We start from the raw sequence: 19,589 nt of genomic DNA on the forward strand, positions 1-19,589 counted from the left end.
CTGTTTCACATTATTGAGATCTGAAAAAAAATTCTTAACACGGTACATATATGTGCCATAATTGGAAGTTGCTGTGTGCTTGTCTTCGTTTGTGTAATTCTAGTACAGTGCAGAATTGAAAGTTATTTAACTCTTGTGCTGTACAGGCCTCACTAATGCTGTATTGTACGTGATGAGCAAGTGTTACGGCACATAATGTGCCATATGTAATGAATACTTTATTTTTCTTTATAACTAAAAATAATTTTAAAAACAATTCTATAGTCTATGATATCTCCCAGAAAATGTGAACTAACTCTAATTGAAACAGTTCTTTTAAACACATTCTTATTTAGCATGTATTCGTAATCAAATCAAAAATAAATCAATTTATTAATTTGGATGATGTTTACAAGCAAGTGTATAAACATTTTATGTGAAGTGATTCAGACCCAATTAACTGGAATTAAACTTTATGTTCGTCTAGTGTTTTTATTATCAAAATACACATTTGAATGGATGTTTTTTTATAAAAAAAAAATATTTCAACATTATATTTCATTTAGGAATAATAAGTTCACAAATCAGAACAATGAGTAATGGATTAGGTGATGTAATACAATTAATTTCATTTATAAATAAAAACCAGCAATATTATTTAGAATAATTTATTGAACAACTTTTGATAAAAATATATGAAAAGGAAATAAAATTCTCAGAAAGAGATTAAAAAACAATGTGATATGCGGTATGGCACAAATATATATACTTAACAAAAATCCAGGGTCAAACAGTTCAGCATATAGAGTAAATCCATATAAAAACTACAAGCACAATACAAAACCTCAAGATGAGTGAATATGTGTCATAACGCATAATGGGTAATTACTAAAAGATATCATAATAGCCCATTCAGCAGGATGGTTAAGTTCCCTATTTTTATCTGCTGCAGTGAACGTGTTAAATACTGTGCAGTACAGAATGGTGGGGATATGAACATGTTTTACACTTCTAAGGTGATAATTAAATCTAAAATTACACTTTTTAAGGAGTGAATTAAACAAATATCCTGAAAATATATGTCCAACCAATCAAGTTGAGATACCCAGCATTAAGAGTATTTGTACAGGATTTAAAAATACAAATTTACTATTCACAAATTAAAAACTTACCTTTCAATAAATCCTTCTGGCTATTTTTTAATGTATTTTTTGAAACAACTCGGGATAGGATCTCTTTTCTAGGAATAACATAATCTTGGTTTGGATTAAAACAGATGAATGTAATGAAATCCTTTGGCAATCCAGCAAATGACAAAACTGTATCTAATTTTTTTTTATATTCTAACTGTGACAGCTGAAATAGATTAATGTTCGATTATTTAAAAAAAGTGGTTAATTAACAAAAAAGATAACAGCATGGAGTTGAATTTAAAACATGATTAACCTTAAGGTCAAGTATGGTTCGGCTGTAACTCAAAGAAGCCCCAGTAGTAGATTTTAATACTGATAAAATAGGAAGTGATCTTTATTCTTAACCTCCAATATGAACTGTGCCTCATCCTAGCCTGGGTCTATATCCAGGAATTGCAAGTGGTTGAATGATCCAACAATAAAATTTGAATTTATTTGCAATTTGTTGATTTCCATATTTATAAGTATAATAATCTCTATTTTCCTGAGCTGATAAGCAGTTTAAGGAGTGTAATTTATTTATTATATTTATTCTTTTTATAAAAATGTAATCATAAAGGATAACTGCTTACCTTTATGTTCGCACATGCATGCGCACACTTACATTCAACAGAGGATGCTGATATTCAACAGATTGCAACAGCCATAGAATACTTCTTAAAAATATTTCCAATGTAAAAAAGGATGTCAGCCTTAGTATCATTTACAAAATTGTAATGCGACAAAAACTAATATCATTGTAGTACGACAGGCCAGTACTTTATTCCGAACCAGCAAATTTTCAGTCAAGCTCTTAAAAGTATCACACTCGTAAGAGTAAATCTTATCTGTAGATTTATTAAATGACAGTAATTATTTTTGGAGTTTTTACAATGTAGAAACTAGAAGATTTTGGTCTCTACTCAGTTAAATATAAGTATGGTCATTCATAACTTTTAATAAATTGTCTTTAAATTAAGTATTATATCAAGTTTTGAGTCACTAAATCAGGTAATTTTACTGTTATAGTATTAATTTGTTATATATAATAAAATAGCGACACGTTCAAGTGGTGTAAATTATAAGTACACATTTTTTATTTGCAGAATAAATGATTTAATAAATGAAAAATTCATTTTGATTTTAATGAAGAATTCCTATAATCTCAAAAAATATTATTGTTATCACATATAACTTTTTATAAGGAGTTATTTGAAAGACTTTATGTTGTTTATAATTACAAATATTTTAGATGGTAACTGTAAATGAACTTACAACCATATTAAAGGTAACTAATAATAGTGATTGGAATTCTTCACTTCATCGTATAAAGATTTTCCAAAGGCAGGACTCCAGATATTTTGAGTATGAGCACTGCAACAACATTTTTCAGATTGCCTGTACCAAAGATATTTCTCACTAGTCATTCAGTATTAAATATATCAGTCCTAAAAATTTAGTGAGAAATTTTACTTTGTAGTAAAGTACTGGCATATGCGATATTATCATTGGTTTTTATCGCAGTGCAAATTTGTAAAAAATACTAAGTCTGGTGTCCTTTATTACATTAAAAATGCTTTTGAGGAATGATATCAGTATTTTTTGTTCATATTTATCAAACTATATGAAATTCAATAATTTGATGGGTGAAGTAAAATAACTGATTTGATATCCATGAATTTGTTAGTTTTTAATCAGAAAAAAAATTGTATTTTTTTGAATTGGTCAAGCAACCAGCTTATGTTTTTTTGGGACATTTCAAATGGATTGACCATGTTTCCTTTTCTTTTCTGTTCTTTTTTTTGTCTGATGTTTTATGACCTACTACTGGTCATATCAATTCATGAATTTGATGTTATAATATTCTTATACTATTTAAAAATTAGAAAATTAATTATAAATCTAGAAACATGGTTACTTTTTATCATGTTAATTTCAAGTTGTTACTTGAAAAACTAGTAGCATATAATAAAAAATAATAAAATATATTAGTAGTAGTGAAATATTTAAACTGAAATAACAGAGAACAAAATGAGGCATATTATTTTTCATATATATGTGAATAAATAAATAGATCCTAGTAACACCATTCATTTATATTTATTAAAAAAACTTTATCACTGAATAATTAATTCTCTAAAACTATTCCAGTTTTCAACAATAATCCAGTGCATAAATCATCATGAACTACACTTTAATTTAACCACTATGTTTGGGATTAGCCATAATTTTTGTCTATTAAATAATATAAATTCTGCTTGACCAAAAACGTATACTTTCTTTTCAATCATTAGTTAATTACAGAAAGAAACAGAACAAACTCCTTCATTTAGCACAGGTACAAAAAAAGAGAAAAACATTATTTTACTTAGAAAAAAAATTACTCTGTATTTATCATTTTCTGCGGATAGTTGCAGTACATGTTCTCGTTCCTGGTATAGGTATACCTGAAGATCACTAATTGCCTTTTTTAATTGTGTTACCTCATCATTTCTCCTAATTAATTCTTCTTGAGCATAAAAGTTGGTCTGACAGATTTTCTTACACCTGTAAAGAATAATAATTAAAAAATACATGTAGAATAAGATGGAAATACTTTTACAAAAAAAAGAGAAAAATTCAAATATCAAAAAATTTCATCATTTAATAATGATATACTTAATTAAAATTTTACTTTAATGTTTAATAATTATAAACAAGTTTTACAAATCAGAAAAATTAAAATGACTTGTATTACACAAACTATAAGAATTCAAATTATATTATCAAAAAAAAAATGAAGAGTTGAAGGGTGACAAACAATAAAAATATAAAATACAAATCTTGAAAAATAACAGTACACATTTAACATTATTTCCTTATCCAAGTCTACAGCGACTGTGATTTTAAAAATTTAGTTTAAAACATGAAGACCATGCCTTCGAGTATGTTTTTTACATACTGTTGGTTTTATTTGATATAGTTCCATCATTTTTAATGTAAATTGTTAAGCTCAACTAAGTTGCTTGAAAGTACGGAGTACTACCTGATTCTTTTAAAATTTGTAACACAGGCTCTTCTAAGGTAACAGAAATAATTAAACAATAGGTACTTATTTTCATTTTCTAAAATATTTAAAAGAGTACCAATTAAGAGAAATAGTCCTTGTTTTTTTGAGTATATTTAAATTTTGACTTCCTTTTTTAAAGATCATTAAAAACTACGAGTTGAATAGGAATGTCTGAACAACTAACCTCCAAAACAAAAATTATTTCAAATTAAATGTTTTAAATAATAGTATTCTACAAACATAAATAAGTTTGTTCTGGAGATGCTAGCTTGCACATTCTCAACTGATTTAATTTATGCTGTTGATATAGGATAATGCATCACCAAAATCCTATGGCACATTCTATATTTTTTCTGTGTGAATCATTCACTTCTAATTGCCAAATTTGAATACAAGTAATTGAATCATTATTCAAATGTTTAAATCCAAAAATCTTGAAGACAAAAGGTATCAATTTTCTGAACTTAAGTACTTTTTTGAGTGCATGTTTGATGGAACATCCCAAGGGCAGTTTTTATTTTGCATATTTCATTGACTTATCGAATTTAGTTCTAAATTCTGGTTCAACAGATCGAATGGTACAATAAAATTTGAACGGAGATTTATCTATAATGAGAGATGAGTTAAGATATAATGGATCGATGTTAAACAGAGGAACCTAACATAAAACTTTTGTTTAAATCACTGTAGTGAGGAAAATATTTTAAACAGGGGTAGGGGGATTGTCAGATATTGACTAATTTTTGTAACTGCTCTTTTTTTTCTATTGTGGTGGATGAAAGTAAAAACATTTTCTATTGTGGTTCAACGTGGTAAAAACATATATAACAGAACTAACAAAGCAAGTAAAAAAGAATTACAATGTTATTATAAATATTATAGTTCTTTATTGTAAACAATTTAATGGTACAGTATTATGGTTATGTATAATACATAACCTATTATTACAACACAATGAAGTATTTGCCTTAAAGCAGTCAGAATTTAGAATAACCATAAGTCTATTTTTTAACTGCAACTGTAACATTTGTGCATGCCATGTTTTAGATTTATAATTACCATTCCTTATATTTATTTGTATCACAACTCTTTCTTTAATAATCCAGCTAGTTATTCTACTTTCTGATAATTATGGATACAATACTTATCATAAAAATGAGGTTTGACAAAAAAGTATGCAGACTTATGAGTATGTTGACTTTATTTATTCACCAACAATGATTTGTCACCTTCAAAGTACTCTTTTTCAGGTATAATACAATTGTGCCAGTGTGTTTTCCAATCTTCGAAGCTCTTCTGCAATGCAATTTCTGGTATGGTATTTAGCTTCTTCAGCAATTCTGTCTTTATCTCTTCAATGTTGGCAAAATGTTATCTTTAATGGTTCTTTTCAAATTGGGGAATGGGAAGAAGTCACAGGGTGCTGTGTCTGGTGAATATGGAGACTGAGGCATCATAACAGTGTTGTTTTTGGTCAAAAACTCACGAACAAGCAGTGAGGTATGAGCAGGTGCATTATTGTGGTGCAATTGCCATGAATTGTTTCGCCACAAACCCTGGTGTTTTCTTTGAATTGCTTCACACAAACGGCGTAGTACTTTCAGGTAGTAATTGACTATCTGATAGTGAATCAGTGATTATCCATAATCATTTTCTTCACTTTTTCGACATTGTCATTGGTTGTTGATGTGCTGGCACATCCAGGGCGCTCATCATCTTCAATGGCTTCATGGTCCTCTTGGAAATGTTTGTACCATTTGTAAACTATTGTTTTATTCATAGAAGAATTACCAAAAGCAACATTCAACTTTTCCAATATGGCACTACACTTTATTTCATTGTTAAAGCAGAATTTAATATAAATTTTTTGTTCCATTTTTCCACAAGTTGAAAATCTCTAACCATACCAAAACATGTGTAACCTTTTCAACAGCCAACAATAAACTAAGCATCCAATAGAGCTACCAATGAAACCGTAAGTTAAGGAAAAAAGTACCAACATACAAAAAAAAAAAATTGTGACAATTGGCCTTATACAGCCTGAGAAATTTAAAAATTGTAAGCATTTTTTGATCAAACCTCATACATACTTATTTCATAGAAACTAGAATCTCTACCTGGGAGAAATTTCCATGTGTATAATTATAATAAGCAATAAATAGTCAATACAAACTGTATTTTAAACCTTGAACCATGATTAGTGATCTTGCCAGCAGGATAACGGCTAATAATAATAAAAAAAAAAAGAATATAAAGTCATAAAAAAAAAATCAATCAAAGCTGGAGTGAAAAAACGTATCTAGGGGCTTTCTATCCCAAGTCTCCTTAAAGCAGTTCCTTTGTGATTCCATACACAACCAAGTGGTTCTATATTCTCTTTGTATCAAATTTTGAACCTTTCAGTGTTCTTTAGGTTGGGAAACATCCAGAAGTCAAAAGAAGCCATTTCTGCAAACAGAACCAGAAATCTGAGGAATTCCTGTAATATATGGGTGATTCCATTATCATAATGCAACTGCCTTGAAAAATTTCCTCAAGTGCTTGTCTCTTGTCCTGAACTACATAAAAGTTGGCTTTCTAATGCACAATTCTGCAACAGTACACAATAATTATTAATTTCACTTTGTTTCTCACTTATTGGCTATTGAGCTTTGGTTGTACCATACACGAAAGATTCATTACTAGTTATCGTAGTCTTAAGAAGTTATGATCACTGTCAGCAAATTTCATCATTTCCTGTGTGTCAAAATAAACCTCTTTTAGTTCAAACAAAACCAGCTAGGGCACAAATTTGGTAGCTACTCTGTGCATGCAAGAATCATAGATTAATATTCTAAGTACACAAAAATCCAAAATATCTTGGATGGTCAGTGAATGATTTCCCATTAACAAACTGCTTATGTTGTTAAATTACATTTGGATTTCACAGTATTGACAGTCTACCAGTACAATGGTCACTCAACTGAAGTTTAGCTACTTAGTAAATAGTTTGATTTTGCAAAATACCTAGCATTCATTTCTCATCCAATTTTGTTACACTCCCAATAGTTATTCTACATTTTCAGCTGCATTTTTAAATAACTTTTCTCCAGGCCCCTTATTTCTTCCCTTTTAATCCAGCATAGAAAACTAACATTTGATTTTTTGTTAAGACTTCAGAACAGCTTATTATACTACACAAGTCATCTGCAGGTTAAATAATTGGTGTTAAAACCCATACCAGTTTCCAAGAATATATTATGTAACCAGATTTAGAGTTATTTTTCTTTAAGTACAATTGTAGTATGTTTTCTTCATGTCCTCATGCCGTTGCTTATATTCTGCTTTTTTACTTTCAAAATATTGCTCTGTCTCAAGTCTGTTTTCCTTAATTTCAATTTACAGATATCAAACATTATCACCAGAGACGATCAGAATCAAATTCTTTCTATAACAATGTTTAAATTATTAATTTTGTTTCTTTCAGCACCATTTGAAGAATATTTATCAATTATCTCAAGTGTACCAATATAATTATCATTGCATTCCATTTTAATATTAGTTTAAAATTGAAGTAAAACTGCTTTGTCAAGTTTGCATCAGACTTCAGCTATTGTACAAAAATAAAGGATTTGTGGCAAACTCCAAATCTTGAAATACATCTGTAACCAAGCTGATATTTAAGTAATTCAATGACCTACATTCCTTACCACTACAGAATCTTCAGGTGACCCAACTACTGAAAACCATTAGGTTTTGAAGATTTAAAATTCATTCTAAATCCATACGTACTTGACATCTATATGCCCTATCTTTTTAGAGATAACTCACAGAAAAAGGACAGAAAGAATCATTGAGAATATCTTTTCTGAATATTTTCTTCTGACTGTAGCACTTTCATTATTAAAAATATTACTTACTACAGCTACCCAATACTAAAGTACTACCCCAATACTGAAGCTGAACCCCAACTACAAAAATCTAGATTTATATTTTCTGCTGGCAAGTCTAGTAATTAATTAAATTTTGCTTCATTGCAACAATTTAAATACAGAGACGCAACACAAAATCCTAAATTTTGCATCATCCCTGGTTGATATATTGCAGAAACTTGTCAATTTGCCAGTTTTCCTACTTTTGATACATAATAAAATTTTTTCTTTCTTGGCCTGCCATATAAACAAAATTTGTCAAGAGGTATTAACATAACAATTTCCAAACATTTACTTTATTTTAATCATATCTTACGCTTCATGTAATGAAGTTTTAATAAAAAAAGAAGCCAAGCCCACGAATATATATATATATATATATGATATTTATCAGTTTATTTGTTATAACAGCCAACAGCAAAAGCATACCCCAATAATAAGAAATCAATGAATACCTAATTAAGTAACAATTTTACACATAGATTTTAAATTATTATTTATTTTATACAAATGACAACATAACATGCACGCACAAGAAAAATGTATAAAATTATGAGTGTTATACATTCATAATAAAAATTGAATAACATTAAACATAATAAAAATAATAATAATTTTTAAACAGCAGTCATGGACATTTTATTAATAACAACCACCTAGATCACTGTTTCTAAACTGGTAGTCTGCACAAAAATTTTAGCAGTCTGTGAATTTCTTTATATTTATTACATAGTTTTATAACCTTCAAATGCATTATTACTCATTTTTTAATGGCAATAATAATGCATACAACTGAGAAAACCGAGCACTTGCTTACCATACAACTGCAAGTTTAAGTTTGGCAACACTGTCTGTATGTTGTATGAAATTGGTGTTTTGTTATACTGTTTACTGAGTTTTAAATAGCTAAATTTCTTCTGTGGTAGATAGCATTTTGAGAACTTTAAATTTGTTAGACATAAAAAAAAATAACTGGCATTAATTTTTTGATATAATTCAGAAGCTTAAAAATAACCAAAGAAAAGAAAAAATTAAAATGAATTACGGACTTTTTTCAAAAACTGATCACTAGTAGAAGAAGTGCTTCAAATATCCTAGAACAGATTCACTTCCACTAAAACGATACAGTTTTGTTCATCTTTATAATCTAGATTACTTAAAATGTAATTTTTATTCCATCGTCAGATCAGAAGATTTTCCAAGACCTCAATGCGTCATATGCTGAGAAATTTTATCAAATGATTGTATGAAGCCCGCAAGATTAGTACATCATTTAGAAACAAAACATTCAAATCTACAAAATAAGCCACTTGAAGTTTTTGATGGTAAAAAAAGTACTGAATTAAAAAATCAAAAGTTTTCTTTGAAAAAGTTTCTCCTTGTCGACAAATCTTTTGTAAAAGCATCACATTTAGTTGTTTTACAAATTTCTAAGTGCAAAAAGGCTTATTGTATTGCGGAAGACTAAATAAAACCATGCTTAAAAGATGTGTACTGAAATCCTAGATACGGCTGCTGTAGATAAAATGAAAAGCTTACCACTTTCTAATGATACTATTCAATGAAGAATCGGTGAATTAGCAACCGATGTTGAATACCAATAATCCAAAAAGTTAGAAAATCATTGTTTGCTATTCAACTCGACAAATCTACTGATATTACTAATAAAGCAATACTGTGATTTTATGTTCATTGTACTGATTACAAAATTAATGACATAAAAGAATGTTTTTTTTGTCCTGAGTTTTTTAATCATACAACTAGTTCAGAAATACTTTAATTACATTGAAAGAAATTCATTTAATTTGAAAAATTGTATTGGATCATGCACTGATGGGGCTGCAAGTATGACTGGAAAACATTCAGGAATTGAAAAAAAAATTAAAGAGGTAGCAGATGAAAAAATTATTTTTACTCATTGTGTTATACATCAAGAGCATTTAGCTGCTAGAAAATTGTCTCCTGATTTGAACACTGTTCTTATTCAATTGGTTAAAATAATAACCTATATCAAAAGCAATGCACTGAATTCCAGACTACTTTCAAAATTACATAATGAAATGGTATCTGAACATGAACATTTATTAATTCATGCTGAAGTAAGATGGTTTTCAGGGGGAAGAATATTAACAAAACTTTACGAATTAAGAAAAGAAGTAGAATATATTTCTTGAAACAAAAAATTCAGAACTAAGAAATGTTTTCCTCAATCACAATTGGATTGCAAAACAGGCTTACTTATTGGATATCTTTTCATTAATAAACGACTTAAATTAAACGTTGCAAAAAAATAATGATATTACTTGTGGAATAAAACAGAGGCGTTCAAAAAAAGTTACAGTTATGATACAAACTTGTAAATGAAAACAATATGATATGTTTCATTCACTTTCAGAATATATTAATGAAGCCAATATAAATATTAACAATTTAAAAACTACTGCTGTTGAACATGTAACAGCACTCAGTTCTGCGTTTGATCAATACTATCCAAAAGAGGAAGATATACAGGAGGAAATAGTGGAATTTAAATCCATTTGTTGAACAAGAAGAAGAGTTTTACTGATTTGGAGCAAGAAAGATTATTAGAATTAAGCTGCGATGCTACATTACAGTGTCATTTAAATTGCTAAGTATAACTCAATTTTGGTAAAATTCATAGTGAATATCCAGAATTGCATAATAGGAGTATTGCTGCCATTTCCAAAAATTTATTTATGTGAATCAATGTTTTCAGCAATCACTAGAATCAAAACATAACAGAGAAATCATATGAATACAAATTCAGCTTTGCGTATGGCAGTCACTAACATAGTTTCAAGAATTGACAAACTAAGTGAAAAACATAAACAACAATCACATTAGGTTTGCCATGTAATAAGTTTATATTCTTCCTTAAAAAAATCTGATGTGGCAACCACATGACTTCCTTGTACGCAAATTGATGACATATATATATTTTTTTCTGCAATTCATTTAAACTTATTTCATTTGAAAGTGAGATACGATCCTCTAATTCTTTAACAAAGTGGACAGTTACACAATGGCATTGTGGTGGACACCACACTTTTTTGTGGCATCTGTATCAGCATTTTATATTAATTTTGTTTCACGTCACTCAAGTACTTATATGGTGTGAGCACGAGCCGGATTTGTATCCAAGCACACATCGGTTCGAAATATATATTTATTATTTTTAAACTTTTTTTTTTGTAAAATTATTATCCTCTGAAAAAATGTTTGTATTTTAATGAAAAGTACATAAAATTTTATTTCACTAATAAATTCTGATTTTTTTTTTTTAATTAGAGGTTCATAATTATTAAATCAATATTTTAAAATTAAAAAAAAAAAGAAGTTAAAAGAAAAAAGAAATGAAGTCAGATTTGAACCGATGTGCCTTCAAATCCTTAACCTGAAATGTTCTCATACGAGCATTTTGGGGACCCTTGCCGATCACCGCCGCATCTTCGATCTTAGAAGATGGGTTCTCTTACCACGTTTCCGCTTCTGGCTTCGCAGGTGAGTCAACAATTCTAATTTCCAAGTATCTTCCGTTCTGTTCTTCTTCATGGAGAGGATGTCCTCCGCCAATTCTTCCCCGAAGCCGCTCTTCACCTATTTTAATAACTCAACATACGATACATCTGGCTTCCTGACTGTTACTACCGATGAGGCCGGTTCCTGGGGAATTTTCTTCTTCGGCTCCATGTTTATGAGGTAAAGACGCTGTTTTTCTTCCATTTGGTGTTCTCTCCCGCTCCAGAATTCTATTATCTTATTGAACTTTACACCAGTTTCATCATTTGGGGCAATGAATAGCAACCTGCCCGTATCTGCATTCCCAACAATACTCCATTGTCTACAAAGCACTCCGCTTTGTAGATTTGTCGGGCTAACATCGCGTCCTCTTCCAAAATTATCGTGAATACCGTGAACTTGTCTTCATCTTCATGGTAGTAAATTTCTACATTCCTGAAATCTCTGATGATCGTGCCGTTGGGTATAGTAGCACCCGCGTCGAGGCGTCTACCAATGCCCGGTGCCAGCTCCCGAATGGTATCCGTGCAACGACTTTTTATCCAACTACCCTTAGGGATAAAAAAAACAAGGGACCCCTCAACTTCACTCGTAGTGAAACCACGCGACAACTCCACCTTCTGGAATACATCCTTCTGCCAATACATTTTGATAACATCTTCCAAATCACCTAGATCACTGAACCTTAACACCTGCTCAATATTAAGTTGTTTAACTTAAGACGATAAGGAAAGATATTCTGCTTTAGGTACACCTAGACCTTGTAGACCTAACTAGTCTTATAGTATTAGTATTATTAATACTTTGATAATATAGAAAAACAACAAAGAAATGGCATTATAAAATATAAAGCAAATTTTGGTAACACTTTGATTCAGATAAATTAACGAAGAGTTGGGTCTTGAAGACAATCCTCTAAAATCATTAAAGAACCTTTGAAAACAAGAGCAAGGGTTGCTTGTGTTGAAGAAATAAGGCTTCATGGTATTTAATTAATAACGATGTTTAGTTCTTTATTTCTGTACCTTGTTTTCTATTTTTTAGTTCATTTATTTTTTTTGTTGACTTTTTGGTAGTTCTGTTTTTAATTTTTATATTTGTTTTTATTATTTAATAGTTTTTAGTGATCATTGAGAAAAATTCATGATTTGAAAACCTAAGGATATAATATATTTAACTTCTGAGCCACATGAGGAAACTGTAAACATTTAATTGGCATATACCAATCTAAACTTACAAATTTCTCAAGTGAATAAGTTCCTAATGTGACTTTTTATCATGCAGTTCATACAGCAATTTTCTGGGATCCAAACACTAATTGGCTAAACTGTCTCATGCGATTCAATGCTATGTAGGCTCTTGGCAAAAAATATGAGTGCTCAGATTCTATGACAGCTCTATCTAGGGGTCCCTTGTAGTTTATGCACGGTCACAGCTCAGCACAATAATAGTGGCAGCATATGCCATTCCACTTTGCCCTATTCCCCTAAAGCATCAAATTCAACAATAGTGGGCTCAATCCTAATCCAATGCGAAGGCATTATCTCTAATTGTACTGTCATCAAACTCTACAAAAAACTGTTTGTGTTAGCTTGCGAGCTCAACCCCTGGTATTGGTGTAGCTTAGGCCAATTGATTTTTCTGAGTATATCAGTTAATTTTGTGTTCATGTTTACTTTTCAATTAATATTATTATTAAGATTTTATATATATAAATATAAACATAAATCCAGCCTAATGAATCTGCAGACAGAATTTGATAGGGACATTCTTATAAATATAAATTATGTTGGTAAAAAATTGATAAGGTATTTTAAATAAATTAGATAATCAGCACAGTATTGTATTAACATATAGATAGCATGTTAAAGGAAATTTTAATACAAACGTTTTAAATTTAAAAAAAAAAAATTTTTATTGACTGAACAAATTTGTTCGATAAATTTTAACGTATTATGTTATTTAATGTATAAATTAAAAAAGTTGAATTTTAATTTTACTTTAATTAAAATTATTTTAATTTTAAAAACATTACCGAAGATGAGCTTATGCCTAAAAACACTTTAATGTGAAAAAAAGTAAGGTAAGAATGTTCTTTAATTCTGTACTTTGTGGAGTGGCTGAATAAGTTTTATGTTATATATAATTGGCTAGATTTTACGTACAGAAGTATGGACTACAAAAAGAAATTTATTTAAATAGATTAATATATATATATATCTAAATATATATGTGACACTCCCAGTAACATAAATATTCCAATGCTGGGTCATACATCTACATCAGTTCAGCCATTGAGCTGCTAGGGTGGAACAAACATTCATATACCCTAAATATATTACATTTCTTTTTGGGCAGTTGTGTAAAAACAAATATAGATAAAATTTATGACCCACCAGAAACTATCAAAATTATATAATATTTAGATAAGATGTGGAAAAGTAATAAAAACATACATTTCAAACTGTTCTTCAAGCTGTAAGTGACTTTCGTTCAGATCTTCCACCTTTTTCCTATAATATGCAATTAATTCTGAAGATGGTTTCATTAATCGAATTTGCTCTTCAGCACTAGTACCAAAGGTAGTTACAGAATCCAATTTCTGACACATCTGGCTATTATTTCCTTTCACATGCAAATTCATTATTAACTGAAATAAAAGAATAATATTAACTTATTTATTTAATTTCACAAATAAAAATGTGTGGAGCTGTTTGATCAGAGAACATCACAGAGTTTTATATTATATAATTAGCTAGATTTTATGTACAGAGGAGATATGGACAAAAAAAAAAAAATAATTTAAATAAATTACTATATATATATATATTTATATAGCCTATGACATTCCTGATAACATAAGGATTCCAATGAGGGGGTCATACATTGACCCTGCATTGGAATCATTTAGAAGATAAATAATACTCTCCTTCTTCCAGGAGAGTTAATTTTTTGTTTGCAGTAGGAGGCAGGGATATAAGAGTAAAAGTGAGCAATTATTAGGTAATTAACACAGACTTGAAAATGTAACAATGGATGAAAAGGAAGGCATTTGACTGGGTACTGAATAGGGAGGGGCAATTTTTTTACTTTCAAAAGTTTATCTTGATGGGTGTTCTGAGATTAAATGGGGGCTGACAACAATCAATTATGGGAATTTTTGGATTGAAAGGAAGTAAATAAAAATATGATAAGTTATGGATGGTTGGAATGGGCATGTGGGAATGAACAAGATAAACCCAATGAGAGTGTTGTTAGTGTCTTAGCAGCGAGCATAATTCTAAAGATAAAATATAAATACTAAAAGAAGAAAAGTAATAGTTATGTAAAATGTTCACTCTTCTTATTTTAAATGGTAGAGTTACGGGGAATCAGGAAGGGCAATTTACATTTGTTAGTAATGTAGTAACTCCTAGTGACCTACAGGGACAGATTGTTGAATTCATTAAAACAAAATTAGTATTAAGGCAAAAAAACTTATTCCGATCACATACTTTTAGAATTAACTGAGACATCTGGGCAGGAGAAAGTATGATTTTCTTTCTCTTTTACCAAAGTCAAACTGGGAGAAAAAGAGATGAATTGGCATATGCATCTCAATTACTAACTGTGATAATATTGAGTATCTACCTGCAGATGTTGAGGGGTTATTAGAGTTAAGTAATTTAGTTTACAGTTTGGAAAGTTATAAAAATAACTTTTCAAACAGGTCAGAAGTTGAGGTTTAATATGAGTAAATGTGAGTAGGTTAAAAGTGAGAAGGAGTTTTGGTTGCGTTAAGACGTGTTCTTGTCGCTCTGTGTGGTTTTTGAATTTTATTTGGTGTTTATGACTTTTAATTGCATTGTATGTTAACAAGTGTGGTGGATAATTTACAAAACGTGTTTTTTTTTTATATATTGGATGATTTTGGACAATGGACGTCTATTTTACAGTGATTTTGATTTTTTATTGCTTTATTGTCTGTTGGCAATAAGGGTTAAATTGGCTTGGTAGTACAGTGTGTGTGTTGGAAGTAGAAAATACAAATTGTTTCTTATCTAGTTATATAATAAGTTGTTATCAAAGTAATAACATCAAAAATTTTAGAGTTACATTAATTTTAATTATGAATAAGATAGCAGGTGGTTACCTTTCTGATAACAGAGACTGGTATTTCGCGTAGGTAGATAAGCTATTGTTGCTTAGTAAATTTTTCAATAATTTAATTAGAATCTGAGGTTGTCGAACTTCCATCTATTTTCTGGAGTGGAGGAAGTCAAAGAATATTGAAGATACCCATAAGAAGATGGAAACCCATTTAAATCTGGGAAGGTCTTGGATCGTTCTCTGGCGAGAGGTGTCGACCAGCAAGGAGAGTACAGAGGTTGCATCTGAAGTCACATTACCGTTGGCTATGGAGGCTATGCTAATAGTGGATACTGGTGATAATAGGCCAAGGGAAGACCAGAAGAGACGGCGTCCTCCTAGTACTAAGGAAAGAGACCCGAATAACGATCTTGTGAAGTGGATTTGTAAACTGCAGACTGCAGCTTGTATTATGCAAACGTTGATTGATAAAAATACATAGAGGGAAATTAAACAAGTTGAGTTAGATATGTAAAATATAGTCAAGCAGATAGTTGGATTTAAGATGGCCTTGTATAAGAGATCACTAGGATAAGCACTCAGCAGACTGCAATACAGACTGATGCGAAGTCGAATAATGATGGTATTTTACAGCAGCTTAACAATGGAGTCCAGGATGATGAGGTGGTGGGTCTGATAGTTAAACGCTGGCCTAAAGCTGCTTGTAGTTATGTGTAAGACAAGAGGGGTATCTGTTTTAATAGTGTGGATAAGGACACAGTGGTTGTGGTCAATCTGGCGGTTCTCAATGACCCTTTTACGATGTCAATTCTTAGAAGAGTTCCTGACATAAGAAGCCTGGCAGAGAGGGGCAGATTGAAAGCGGGACAGCTGTCGGATTTAAACTGCAGATGAAGGTTCTCATTGGTGAAGAAATTGAGTTGCAATTTCACATGGTGTTTGTGATGGTGGTTGACTCCACACAGAGCGACAATAAGATGGCAGCGAATTTGAAAGGTGGTAGTTCGAAATTTGAACTATGAAACAACAAGATGGTTTTTGGCGCTTCAGGTGGTAGAACTGGGTCCTTACTGAAGAAGTTGTTCGAGTATGCTGGTAGGAGGAAGTTGTTAAAGATAGAAATGTTTCTCAATCAAGAAGAGGGCTGGGCAAAACCATCTGAATGATGGAGTGGATGGTGAGCTTCCAGAGATAATGTCACTAAGGAAGAGCTAAGCAGGTGAAGTGCTCATCAGGGTGAAAGACAATGGATGAGGTGTGGAGGATCTGCAGAGGAAGATTGTTGCTGGGATAGAAAGTGTCAAGGTGAGGTGCACGAGTAGGGTGCGCACAAAGAAAATCATTATTCGGGACATTGAAGAGCTCTCCAATGAGGAGGACGTTACTATGGCCCCTAGGGGGCTGCAGGTCTGGAGATGGTTCAATCCCAGCAGTTCTCTATGAAGCCTACATTTGGCAGCACCAAGGTGGCCTCTATGTTGGTTCCTGCTAAACTGACAGATCACTTAGCGCAGAAACTGAGATTGAAGATTGTGAATCAATTGATTGTGATTGTGATCAGTGAAGACATAGAAAGATATAGATGTTGGTTGGAGAGGCCACATATCTGCTGGCTGTATAGGTCATGATAGATGCAGGGCCTGTTTTAAATGTGGTAAGGACAATCATTTCAAGGCTCACTGTTGTGTGAATGCTAGAGGTATTGATCTTCGCAGCAGAGGCTTAGGCTGCCAATCAGGAAAAGATGATTAAACTAATTTTAACAAATGCTAATTGTAACCCTCTCTTGCATATTTGACTGAGGAGATGGCTAAACGGATGGATGTTGATTTTGTTATCACGTCTGGTAATGACTGGTGTGCTGATAGAAATAGACTGGTGTGCTGTGTAGAAATGCTGATCTTGCTATTTGTGATGTTGGTGGTAGAGTTTGTTGAAGACTGGCAGAGAGAGGAGATGGCTTGATAGCCTTGGAGTTAGCTCTGGCTGTACTTGTTGGGGTGTATGTTACGCCCAAATTGTGACATTCCCCTTATGCTGAGTCCGTGAATAGGTTACATGAACTAGTTGCTCGAGCAAGAAGGGTCATAATACTGGGCGACTTCAATTGCAAGATAATATAAGCTGGCTGCACTGTCACTAACAGGTGGGGAGAGATCCTTGTCGATTTGATGCATCTGCATGGTCTATATTGCTTAAATGATGGTATTCCCACGTACACGGCTAGGGGGACACTGTTCAGTCCCTGATCTCGTTATTCTGGATGGTCAGTGGGATCGGAAGCTTGGCTCCTTGAAGGTGCTTATGGAGGATATTGCTAGCGATCATCTAGCCATGTCAATTGGGCTACAAGATCTGTCATTGAAAGTGAGGGTCAGTGGCCCACTGTTCCATCTGTCTAACTGGCAGGTGGACATGATTGTAAACAGAGTAGTAGAAAGAGTGATTGTTCAATTGAATTGTACTCCAGAGGGACTTCAAGAGATTATCAAAAGATGAGTTTGCACGGTTCGAGATGAAGTATCAGGGTTTCAAGCCGGTATATTGGTGGACCCCAAGAATTGTGCAGATGCAGAAGAAGTTACAATCCAGCCAGAGACGTATGCAGTGGTTGTGTTGAAATGATAGGGCGGAGTATGTTGAGGCTGCTCGAGATTATAGAGATCGCAGACATGCCCACAATTATGAGAATAAGACAGTAAAGTGCAAAAAATGGATGGAGTTGTACGAGGATTTGGATAGAGATCCCTGGGGGAGGGCCTATCAGATTGTGATAAAAAGATTTAGTAGGCGCCTTCCTGTATTGATGATAAATAGGGTGAAGTGTGAGGTGGAAACTCTTCCCTTGTGTTAAACGAAGAATAGTTGGCCCTACAGTTTTTGTGAGAAGATATACTGTTGATGAAGTTATCATGGCAATAAACAGGTTGGGGAATGAGAAAAGTCTGGAGCTGGACGGAATCCTGGCCAAGGTGCTAAAGGGCCTAATTGTTAGGGTGCCATGGGCTATAGTAGACATTTTTAATAAAGAACTGGAAGGTGGGAGATTCCCAGCTTGTTGGAAGGAAGGGTGGCTTGTCTTCCTTCCCAAAGGTGGTGCTGATGACATGGCCGGAGAGAGTTTAGACTGTTATATCTCCTTAAAAATTTGGTAAAGTTGCTGGAAGGTTGTTGGCGCCAAGAATCATGGAGGGGCTCAATAGAGAAGGTGGTATACATGAAAATCAATATGGTTTTGTGCCAGGCAGATCGGCCATTCAAGCTGTATCACGAGTTGTATACTGGGCTAAGGAGTTTAGACAAGGAACATGGAAGATGAGGAATTTCCCTGTTTTGGTGTTCTTGGATATTTGCAATGCATTTGGTTCCGTGCCTTGGGACGTTATTATGCCTGCCCTGGTAAATAAGGGCATGCATTAGTAATTATCTGATTAAGAAAGTCGGCGATTATTTAAATGAGAGATGGATCAAGATGGAGACTTTGGAAGGGTGCTTCAGTTTCCAGATGTTTGAGGAAGTCCCACAAAGTTCAGTGTTGGGCTCCTTCCTTTGGGACATTGTTTTTGATGACATATTGGGTGTTACTAGTCATATTACGTTGCCGCAGCATACGCAGTAAATTGCTTATGTGAATGATTAATTCTTATGATTAGTGGAAGGACGGAGCAGGGATCCTGCACTAGGACAATGCTGCGCATGATTTGATCCACATATGGTTGAGAGACTACAGTCTGGAACTTGCTCTTGATAAAGGTCGGTATGTTTCCTTAACAAGGAAACGTAGAGTTGGTCCCATCAGGTTGGAGGTCAGGAATCACCTCATACAAGAAAGCTTTAAGGTGAAGTACC

General features: G+C 32.2%; 1 protein-coding gene across 4 annotated transcripts in view; it reads right to left on the reverse strand.

The window, feature by feature from the left end:
• LOC142319425 (coiled-coil domain-containing protein 77-like) overlaps positions 1–19,589 on the reverse strand; it is a 49,783-nt gene that overhangs the window by 17,973 nt on the left and 12,221 nt on the right. For all 4 annotated transcript variants that reach the window (XM_075356697.1, XM_075356696.1, XM_075356695.1 and 1 more), the window contains 3 exons: positions 14,108–14,301; positions 3,536–3,698; positions 1,152–1,335 (listed from right to left, as the gene is read on the reverse strand). In XM_075356697.1, coding sequence (XP_075212812.1) covers positions 1,152–1,335; positions 3,536–3,698; positions 14,108–14,295 — 535 coding nt within the window. In that variant the 5' untranslated portion in view covers positions 14,296–14,301. The remainder of the gene's footprint in view (positions 1–1,151; positions 1,336–3,535; positions 3,699–14,107; positions 14,302–19,589) is intronic.

Source organism: Lycorma delicatula, chromosome 2 (genome assembly GCF_047948215.1).
Source record: "Lycorma delicatula isolate Av1 chromosome 2, ASM4794821v1, whole genome shotgun sequence".
NCBI lineage: Eukaryota > Metazoa > Arthropoda > Insecta > Hemiptera > Fulgoridae > Lycorma > Lycorma delicatula.